This window comes from Cyrtonyx montezumae, unplaced genomic scaffold (genome assembly GCF_038088225.1).
Source record: "Cyrtonyx montezumae isolate F1298 unplaced genomic scaffold, pur_monq_1.0 scaffold_3, whole genome shotgun sequence".
Lineage (NCBI taxonomy): Eukaryota > Metazoa > Chordata > Aves > Galliformes > Odontophoridae > Cyrtonyx > Cyrtonyx montezumae.
In genome coordinates, this window is record NW_027072034.1 from 75,567,896 (window position 1) to 75,579,228 (window position 11,333).

At 45.0% G+C, this 11,333-nt stretch overlaps 1 protein-coding gene across 1 annotated transcript; it reads right to left on the bottom strand.

Annotated features, from left to right (window-relative positions):
* Positions 1 to 1,707: 1,707 nt before the first annotated feature.
* On the bottom strand, positions 1,708 to 7,351 carry LOC136053357 (uncharacterized). The gene is made up of 6 exons (XM_065744124.1): positions 7,238 to 7,351; positions 5,913 to 6,254; positions 4,763 to 4,825; positions 4,556 to 4,655; positions 4,196 to 4,316; positions 1,708 to 2,268 (listed from the first exon to the last, which is right to left on the bottom strand). The coding sequence occupies exons 1-6, from the start codon at positions 7,317 to 7,319 to the stop codon at positions 1,939 to 1,941; spliced, it is 1,038 nt and encodes a 345-aa protein (XP_065600196.1). The 5' UTR covers positions 7,320 to 7,351; the 3' UTR covers positions 1,708 to 1,938.
* Positions 7,352 to 11,333: the final 3,982 nt, after the last annotated feature.

The window sequence follows — 11,333 nt, forward strand, 5'->3', positions numbered from 1 at the left end:
CTTTTGCAAGATCTCCAGGGCTCAAGGCAGGACTGAAACTAAGTTCCCTATTGGTTACTTTGCATTTCAGTGACCACAGTCAATGTTCTCTGCTGGACAGCCTCTGTAAGGTCATTTTATTATGCGATACAGTGGCTGCACTTCCTTACTTTACTATTTTCCATGACCCTGAGGGAGGCTATCTGCTGCCAAAGAGAGAACTGCAGACATACTTCTGGGACTCATGGGAACCAGCCAGTCCTTCTGAGTGTGCATACATGGCACAGTGCTGTTGGATCTCCTCTTCTGATCCCAGAAAAAAGAAGCACAAAGCCAAATGTGTGAAAGCTGGCCCAAAGGAGAACCCTGGAAGGTAGCAATGCAGCATGTATATTTGTCCGTGGCCCTGGATATCGCTGGTCTGAGGGAAGATTAACTAAAAGATTAACCTTCTTTGTATCTTGTATGTCCAAGCTTTCGCTTTCAGGTTAGATATCAGGAAAAAAGTTCTTCATTGAGAGGATCGGTGAGCCCCAGAACAGGCTCCTCAGGGCAGTGGTCATAGCACCTAACTTCAAAAAGAGTTTGGACAGTGCTCTCAGACACATGGTCTGATTTTTGGGTGGTCCTTTGTGGACCCGGGAGTTGGAATCGATGATCCTTATGGGTCCCTTCCAACATGATTCTAAGATTCTAAGACTATTTGCACGTCGGAACAGAAACTAAAAACAACCTCGAGTTACAAAGACGCTCACAGGAAGCCTTTCCACCTCGTCCATTTCACCTTCAATTCTTGATCTCTTCCACTAGAGGGCACTCTGCCACTGGAGACAAACGCACTCCACCTTGCAGCTGCGCAAGCTGTCTGAAGCCTTCCCAGAGACACAGGTAAAGTTTCACATAATAAAATAGAGAACTGTGCAGGAGGTTTCCCATCCTGAGCTCTTAAACACATAACTTTTTTCCGAATATCTATCTTGGTATGGTCCCACAGGCCTTGGTGCACCTGCAGCGCAGATCCTCCTTCCCGGTCATCTGTGAAACACCAAAGGAGAACTTGCAGTGACATGTTGGTCAGTATGGTAAATTCAGTCTTCCACATCCACGACTTTTCCTCTCAAAGCCTTGCTAGAAAGTGAGAACAGAGCGAAGAGTTCAGATAGAGAGGAAATACCCGTAGTGCCAGAAATGGCATCGCAAAGTGCCTCAGACTGGAGGAAATCTGAGATGTCACCTTGTACAGGACCACACACAAAGAAGGAGCAGGGAGATCAGGTTGCTCGAGGCCCTGTCCAGGTGAATTTGGGTCCAAGGATGAGGCCTCTTTAGCCTCTCTGGGTACTCATTCCAATGCCTGTCCTACCCCTCAGTAAGAACAAACATTTATTACACCGAGTGGGAACTTCTTGTTCCCATTGCTCCTAGCCTGACTGCCAGGTGCCTCTGACAGGAGAAGAGTGCCATCTTCTCCACAGCTGTAGAGTTCAGCCAGCTCACCCTTGACTCCCAAGCCATGTGTCATCTATGCTTGCTGGCTGTCATGTACCTGCATACCCACACTCACTCCTGATACCACACATAGATGCTGACCCTGGTCAATTTGGTGGATGGTTTGGCTCCTGTGAGTGTCTCTAGTCCCTGGCACCATGGTCTCAGCCTAGCTGCTGGCACTAGACTCCCATATGCACAAGCACACCAAATAGAGAGTCGGGCTACTAGGAAATGGAAAGTAATTTAATGAAAAAAATCTTGCTGTCCCCCTACATCCCATGCCATGCCCCACACCCTCATAAATCAGTGACCCCTCATTCCAAAAGATGCTCCAGTGGAGGCTTATCCTAACAGGTTATACACCTGGCCTCTGGGACTGAAGGACTGCGGAGAGAGCACCAGGAGGGCCTGTATAGGCTGTCTCTTCCTCTGAGCCTTTAGCTTGGATCCCCCACCTGTGTGAAGCCCTCAGTGCACCTCTGGACTTGTGGAGGCAGGGCTTTGGTGGGCTGATTGCTCTTCAGTGTTGGGGCAAAGAGTAGCTGTGGCAGGGCATAATTCACACTCCCCACGTGGCTCTGTCTCAGTGTTCTTCAAGGGCGTGCAGCCCAGCTCGTTACTGTGCAACTCAGTGAGCTCCCTCTGAGGCTTGTTGTGGACAGTGTTGTCTAGGCTGTCAGCTTCTTTTGAATATATGAGCCTCTTGATTCTCCTCGAGATCTCTCTTCCTTTGTTCTCTTCCATCTTTCTCCTCTGATGCATTTGCCTTTTGTAAAGTGAAGCTCCTGGTGTCTGCTTCTGTAAAAGAGTCAGCAGAGTGATATATTAACCACAACCATTTTCTTGAAGCCAAAAAAACAGAAGGGCTCCTATTCACAACACTGGTGTGGTGGTGCTGCCTCTAAGCCACTCTGCATTCTCAGCATAAGCCACCAGCACAGTTTTGCTTTTGCTCAAGCACAGTGTGTTGTATGCTCAAGCACTCCCTGATCATACCTGGAACTGCTGCTCCTTGAACTGTGGCCTGATCTAAGATGTACCAGAACTGTACAACCTGGGAGCACTGGAACTGCACAACTGGGAGAAAATTCCAGGATTGCCTCATCTGAACTGTGGCCAGAATGGAAAGTTTTCTGACTAAAGTCAATTATTTCGAGGTCCTGGTGTTAAGAGTTTCCTAAGCAAAGAGTCCCTTGAGCTTCTTGGACCTCAGCTCCATTGTTAAATTGGCTTATGATTAAGTGATGCTGTCTAACCCTGTGATTTGTCATGGAAGTATTAATAAACCCTAAATTACTCCTAAAACCAGAGCTGAATATTAGTCAGTCTGTGACAACAGGAGTAGCAAGAGCTTGAAAGAAGAGGAAACTCATAGGAGGTCAAAGAGAAGTGATTTATGGAGCCAAAGAGCAACGCTCACCAGTTGTGTCTGCAGATGCCCCCAGCCCTCCAGCAGACCTTGATGCCTGTGTGACCAGCTGGGCAGGACAAACCTTTCTGGGAAATTATCTAAGATTGCCAGTCACAGAGCCTGAGCTCTGCAGTGCTAAATCACCTTTGTCCAGAAGGGACATCCCATCCACACAACTGGGCATTTTCAGTACCTCATCTGCCTTTCTATTTAACTGCAGGCCAACTCTTCTCCTTCAAGATCCAGGCACTCCCCAGCATAGCTAGAGCATAACTGAGGCATGTGTGCTGTCATCTACCCAGTGCAGCTGTCTGGAGCAGTGAAGATGTGACAGTGAGGGCTAGTCCTGGTTTTCATACCCTAATAGCTATCATGACAGCCCCAAAAGGAGTCCAGCATAAGTGGACCCAAGCAGAGCCAGTCCGAGACCACCTCATGAGACTGAATTAGTACAAATCTATGAGGCCAGATGACATGTATTCCAGGGTCCTAAGGGAGCTGACTGATGATGTTGCCAAACATTACTCTGTCGTATTTGAAAAGTCATGGCTGCCAGGTAATCTCAGATATGTAAATAGACTGGGAGAAGAACTTAAAAGTAGCTATGCCAAGAAAGACTTAAGGGTCCTGCTAGTTGAAAGACTTAACGTGATCCAGCAGTGTGTGCTTATAGCCCTGAAGTGATTGTCCCCCTCCACTCTACCCTTGTGAGGCCCCAGCTGGAGTACTGCATCCAGGTTTGGGGCACCTATTGTAGGTAAGAGCTGAGCTTTCGGAAAGGATCCAGAGGAGATCCATGAAGATTATCAGAAAACTGCAGGACCTCTCCTATGAAGACAGGATGAAGGAGCTGGACTTGTTCAGTCTGGAGAAGGCTCCAAGGATACCTCATGGAGTCCTTCCAGTATTTAAACAGAGATGATAAATATGAGGGAAATAAACTTTTTACATGTATAGATATTAACAGGACAAGGAGAAATAGTTTTAAACTAAAAGAGAAGAGACTTAGATTAGATGTTAGGAGGAAATTTTTCACTGGGAAGGTGGAGAGACACTGGAACTCACTGCCAAGAGAAACTGTGGATGTTCCATCCCTAGAATTGTTCAAGGCCAGGTTGGATGAGACCCTGGGCAGCTTGATCTGGTGACCCTGCCCATCCAGATGGAACTGGATGGTCTTTAAGAACACTTCCAACCCAAGCCTTTCTATGATTCCATCTTGACCGAAGAGTTTTGTCATGATCCTCGAAAGAATTGTCCAAGACTCTTGAAGAATTTGGAGAATTGTTGTTAAGTGCCGGGCACTGACATTACCTCATTTTGATAAGCACTGTCTTGGTTCTTTGGTGTGTGCAGGCTTTCGAGTTGCTCATTTGCTTCCTGCTGTAAGCCTTTCTCCTTTGCAGGTGTGCTAAGTGCTCTGTGTTTCTGCAGTCTGAAAAAAAGAAAAAAAAAACAAAATGAAAAAAACCACACAAAAAACCCAGCAACACATCACATAATACTCAGAAATCTAACATTTAAAGTGAATCTTGTTGCTTTAAAAGTAGTGTTTCCACCTGGGTGAGTTTCCAGTGTGGGTATGTAAAAACACCAACAGGAAACAGAAAGGCAAATTGCAATATGAACCAGGCAAGCCATGTCATTCATAAGAACATGAAAAATCACTCTTACTTTCTCCTTTTACTGTTGAATAGCCATGTGATGAGAAGTATCAAGACTACTAAGATCACATATATGAACACTACCACAAGGCCTATTCTCCTCTGTGTGCCTAGAAAGAGAAACAGAGCATGGAGGAGTGTCAATAGATTCCTTCTGTTCTCTTCCACAGGTTGTGACAAAATGGAAACATTAATAATTTTTAAATACCAGAAATACCTCTTGTATTGTGGGAATCCAAATCCTGCATTTTGATTCCTGGTTTGTTTGTGTTTCCACCGTCTGTAAAAGGAAATTTTATAATTAAGGAAGTTTCTCACCATTCCTGAGAGATGTCCTCCTATAAGACCCTCTACGTGAAAGATTGCTCCACAGTATTCAACAGCTAGTGACTACTCTGCTAGCACACTCCAGATGGGGATGCTGTTGGAGGGCATCATCCCTAAATAAGTGCTTATGTAGGAACATACAGAAATGCATATACGTATGTTCCTACATACATGATATACACATACATACAGACACATCATACAGCCACAGAAGTACTATAGGAAGGAGTCTTCTGTATGCTTTCAAATCAAGGTGTCTTCATCCCATGTAAGGTCTGTACTCTCAGAAAATATCTCTAATGATACTTCTATGAAACAAGTTGCACTGCTACAACTGCTCATGCCTGAGCCTATCTGGTCAGCAGCCAAACAATGGGCAATCACACACAACATGCTTATGTTTTTGTTTCCCTGGAGCTGACAAGCAGTGTAACTACTGATACCGCTTTCCAAAGCACTCCCTGCTTCAAGCTGCACTTCTCCATGCAAACTCAGCCTTGACTTTCTATTGTAAGCTGAAATGACTTTGTTTTTGTTCTCTGTGGGTGGTCAAGGAAGCAAGCCAAGGTGTGGAAGTAGCTAGCACAGAAGGTGCATCCTGTTTGTAACTGTCAGTATCCCATTTGGGTTTTGGATGTGGTGTATTTTGGTGGGCTCGCCAGGTGATGTTGGGGGAGGCCTTCCTGTTGCTGAGCAGACCACAGTGAGGAAACCTTTGGTAGTCAAGTGGTACTCAAACTCCTCTGTTAGCACAGAAATTGATGAGAGAAGGTCTTTATTACACTCAGTGGTGAGTTAGAGGTTGAAGGTGGACAGGTCAGATCTCTGTACTGGTGTTCTTATCCACGTGCATCCCCCTGGCTTGTTTATCTTCACTACCAATAAGGAAAGGTGAGGTGATTCTGGAGAACATCCACTGAGCAGATGCTGCTGTGTGACAAATTGCCGTGGATGGAGGGGATAATGTTTCACCTGCCATCTGATTCCCTCAGACCTGTGTTTCATGCCAGGAAGGGAGAAGCTGCTAATGGAAAACTTACTCTGGATGTTAAGGCATAGATCTTTGCTGCTGAAAGCGCCATGAGGGAACACATTGAAAACGCATCTGTAACAGGACACATCCTCAAATGTGAGATTTTGCAGAGTGATGGCTGAGGTGTACAGTCTTGCTCTAATGAAACGTGCCTTCTTCTGAAATGATCCTATCAGTCGCAGCCCATGGGCTTTGCTGAAAGTGGCTATGTTCTGGAAGGAAGACCCACTTATCTTCTGCCAAGTGACTTGCAAGACATCCATTGAGAGCAAGAAGTTGCAGGAGAAATTAACCTCTCCACCAAGGGCTGCCTCAGTAATGCTTTCACACTTCACTGCTTCCTCCAAACCTAGAAACAAATGAGAACACAGAATCAGAGGGAGACAAAACATATGATCTACCTGGGAAAATTGTAGTCCCTTGAAGCATCCTGTCTAGCAGAATGCAGGAGCTCCAATAAGAGACCACAAATCCTGCTTGGAGATTCTTAGACACTTTTGTTTGCAGGTAGCCATCACTCAGCCTATGGTACACATTTCCTAGCAGTGTTGTGGTGAGGAGAAAGAGATAGGGGATCAAATGATGGGATGATGCACCAGTCATGCTGAAAGACATTTGGGGTTCAAGGGTAAGTTAACATGAGTGAACAGTGTGCCCTGGCAGCCAGGAAGGCCAACTGGACCCTGGAATGCATCAGGTTCAGCACAGCCAGCTGGACAGGGGAAGGGATTGTCTTTCTCTGCTCTGCAGTTTATCACCTCACCTAGAGCACTGGGTGAAGCTTTGGGCGCACTGGTAGCTTTGGGCTATGAAGATGAATAAAGGTCTGGATAGCAAGGAATGTGAGGTTCCTGGGTGTTCAGCACAGAGCAGAGGAGCTGAGGGGAGGCCTGATGGCAGCTGAAGCTCCTCACAGGGAGTGAAGGGGCAGCACTGAGCTAGGTGTGAGACAAAGGGGCTCTCCCCTTGCCCCATGGGTGCCCTCCTGCCTCAGCCACCTCCCTGCCCACATCCCACTGCTGCCAAAATAATCCCTTTTTGCTCCAAACAGCTCTGGGGTGTTCTGTAAAACCCCAGTAAAATGGCTCTTGTTCCAAAGAACATTCGTGTCTCCCCCCCAACACTGGCATCCATGAAAGGGCAGGGGGCAGCCCACAGCCAGTAGCCTCTCCTCCCTGCTCCAGCCTGCCCCAACAGAAACATGCATTTCTCAGAGACGTGAGCAGGAATGCAAAGCCATGGTGCCAAGGAGCACAGCTTAGCTCCTGAGCTGCTCCATGTTCCCAGGAAGGCTGTTGATGCTCTCTGTGGGGAAAGAGCATTCCTACTCACCCTTGGCAGCCTCCTCCAGCTGGCAGCTTCGGCACAGCAGCAGCAGGAAGAGCCCAGCCCAGCAGACCTGCAGCAGAAACATTGTAGGGCTGAGCGTGTACCCCAAAACTTGCCACTTCTCCCACCTCTGTTGGATGGAGGCTGGCCATCAGATTTTGCGCCTTTTTTCAAAAGTCTCCCAGGAGACCAATCAGCAACGCTTTCGCTTCCTCCTACCTGGTCAATCATTAATTCACTGCTCACGGCATGTTACTGTCAAAACATAGCTGCACAGATTTGTTCCCCAGACTGCAAGGGCTCTCAGACTTGGAAATAACCAACATCCCCTAAAAATAGAGAAGGAATTCTTGGGGTTCCTTGCAGGCCTGTCAGAGCCACCCTAGTAAGTGCAGCTCTGGGTGGCATCACAAGGGCTCATGCCTTATCAGGTGTAACTGCGGGCTGTTCTGGGTAAGTGCAGGTGACTGTTGGTCAGAGGGAGAAGAAAGGAGAGCACACGAGCTCCAGCAGCTCCCTGTTTCTTTCTACTTTGGGAAGGAGTGAAGAGAGTCACTGAACGAGGGTCACTGCCCAGCTGCTTTGACTTACCAGCAAGAACAGGAACTGGATGCTGATACACCACGAAGACATCCAGAGACTCCACTGCTTCACTCCAACCTGCAAACCAAAGCCAAGACCACAAGCTGCATAATGGAAGGAGTCTGTAAGAAATACAGAGCCTGACCTTAATTCATTCTTCTTATAAGTAAATAAATAAAAGGAACAAAGTCTGCAGAACTGCCTTAGAATTAAATTGAAAGGAATACTTTCTGGGGTTCAGTCTCATTTTCGGGCTTTAGTCTTTCTGTTTCCTGGAGAGTGACTAGCAAAGAGAAAGGCAGCTATCAGTAGCTTTTTTTAAAACCACATCTTCTCCCCATCCCTGCTGGTTCATGTTTCTGCCCAGAGGTGCTATGCTTCTGGTCCCAGCCTGGAGAAGTGGCCAGGGGCCATCACCTTCGGGCTATCACCATTTCAGAAGTTCTCTGGTTGCCACAGTTGTCCTGCAGATGGATTGCTAACACCTGGCACAGGACTGGGGCTGGCTCTTTGTGTCCTAGGTCATTGACATGGAAACTCTTCCCAGCTCAGCCAGCTCCTGGTAGGAAGCAGGGCAAGGGATCCCTAGCAAAAAAAAAAAAGGTGCTGGAGACAAGAGGGGAGCATCTTCGAAGGTCAGATGAGCTGGGGTGCTGGGGTAGCATCAGAGAGAGTGAAATCAGCCACAAACAGATTTGGGAAGACCAGCTAGAAGGCAGAGGATCCCCAGACCTTCTCACTCACCTTTCAGGAGAACAATCACTAGTGGTTACTGATGCTGTTTCCTGGTGAATTCTGGTTTCATTTTTTTCCTTAAGGTAGCCCCCAAATCCATCATGTCAGATCCACAGTTGGGTGATATAGTCATGAACCTAAGACTACACAGTCACCACAAGTGCCTTCTGCTGGGCCAGATCCCACCAGAGAACAGCTTCACTCCTCCTTCAGGCTGGGATATTGTTACCTGTGATCCAGGCTCAGACTCCCTCATTCTGCATCGTACTCAGAAGGCTTCATCCAGAGGAGCCTTCAGAGAGCTCAGTAATTTCTGCTGATGCTACAGTCAGGTCTTGGCTTACCCCTGCAGCCCAAGTTGAGACCTGAGAGTTCCTTTTCTAATGATCTCGACACAGCCAGAAATCATTACAGTAAAAATATCTATTTCTTAGGAAGAACTGCTGAAATTAGAAGTATGGACAAATACTGAAGCATGAGTTATAATGAAGCATTGAGTTGAGAATGGACTACAGTCACAACCCATGTTTTATATCCTCAAAACAAAATAGTTCTGAATTTGATAAGCAAAGATCTTAAAAAAATTATAGGATTTTCACAATTCTCATCTCTGTGTATGGGTTCTGATATTTAGAAATAAACCTGCTGCAAATACCTTAATTTTCCCTTGTCTGATGGAAAGGAGAAAAAAACTGTTATGAAAATAGCTGTATTTCTGTAGAAATATAGCTTTATTTCCTTAGATTGTTCCTTGACACCTCTGAGGCAAATTAGTTTCTTTAAGCTTAAAATATGACCCTGGGTATTTACAGAATTTTCAGCGTCCTGTCATAACCTGTTTGAAGAATAATATCATATAAAATATTCAAATTGTTTTGAAGTGGTGGTGTTTGTTTGTTTGTTTGTTTTTTCTGCTAGTTTTTCCCTGCATCTTAATCTTTTGTATATGATCTCTGGTACACTTTTACTAGGCAAGTCACTTTTTCTTCCCCTTTCTTTAGGAAGATTCATCCTAAAAATTGCAGTTTTGGAAGTTGTAACGATGTTTGTGCTGTAGAGAGGTCTTAGACTGAGGATTCTTAGACTGAGGATTCCCTCAGGCTTCCCAGAAATTTCACATAGATCTTTTACCCAAAGGTGAACAGACCACAGCAAAATCTGTCTGCTTGGAGAAGAGCTGAGTGCCTCTTTCACATGCAGCTTTATGTAAGCAAAGATGAAAGCTGTGAAGATATGAGAAAGTCTTTTGTATGGTTTCCAAAGTTCAAGTGATTTCTGATATCTGAAGAGTGAAAACAAAAGTATGTCTGACTTTTATCTGTCTGGTTTGATAGTCTCTTTATGAAAGAGAAAATGCATTCAATTATGGCAATTCTCTCATTTCTGCTGGTTTATTGCCGCCCAGTGCTGAAAAAGCAGTGAACAACAATAGGTTATATTTTCTTCAAAGTATGAATTCACAAGAAAATTCCCTGATGTGGTATTTAGTTGATGAATAATTCCTCAGGGTCACAGAACAATGAAATGATGAATGGTTCTTTCAGACTTAGATCTCCAAAACAAAGTTCCCTTTCACTGCATGGATTTAGTTCCTTGTCTCTGGTTTTGATACTCTTCCTGCTTCAGCCATGACTTTCCAAATCTGTGAGGACAGTGCTTCAGCTACATTTTAAAGTCACATCCTCAGTCCTTATATGTTACTGCTCTGGTGGAGCTGGAAACCAGCACCCAGAGAGAAAAATCACCAGCACACACTTCAGGCTCATTTACAGCCTATGCTACCAACAAAGCTATGTTAGAACTGTCCTTCATTTCCCCCCACCCTGTAACCAAACTCATCATGAGGCCCTGCAGCAGGGGGGAATTTTGGTCAAGGTATGGATGCAGGCTATAATCGCACTTACACCTAGGCTTTGGGGGATTTTGGTGGTTGTAAAACTAACCCTGGACATTCCCATATACTATGTTTCCACTTAGTTTCAAAGTTAAGCTACTCCACATCACTTGCATGGGGCAGAAGCACAAAGCAGTCCATTCTGCTTGAAGTTCTGACCAGCTTTATTTTTGCTTCTCCAGACCTATAGAAATTCACAGCATTTCATAGTCTACACGCTATTTGTTAAAACAAAAACTAAACATATGAATAAACCTGACTGAAGCACCAAAGTTTTACTGCCAAATTGCTCACAGAGATTATTTGAAAGACAAGAAAAACGCAAGATAATCATAAAGAAACCTCATAACAACAGTTAGGATATTATTCACCCACAGTAGAACTTGCACCCCTTGGTCACATGCTTGTTTGTTCTCTGAAAGGTGATTTCCATCTATTTTATACTTCTTCCCACATCTGACAGCCAGTTAATTGTACATAGCCTGGATGCCTGCATTCAGCCCTTTGCAATGTGAAGCCAAACACAATAGCATACAGTACTTTATGGTATTGCATTTCAGCCACTGGATTTGTATTTTATGAAGGCAAATACGCGTATCGGTTTTAAATGTTCTACCTTTGGACATCATTTTGCTGTTCTCATTCCAATATTGTAAAAGACAAATAGATGAATAACATGCTTCTTTTTGTACAGTATTTTGTCTGTATGCTACCACATCCTTTCACTCCGCCTCCAGTTCTGTTGTGCCAGTAAGGAGAAACATACATAAGCCCTTCACAATTCAACATTCAGCTAAAGAGTAGAAATCATAGAAACACACATAAGCAGCATTTTCTTTACTTCAAACTCTCCTTTTCCCCATTCCAGATAAATTTGTAAAAAAACAA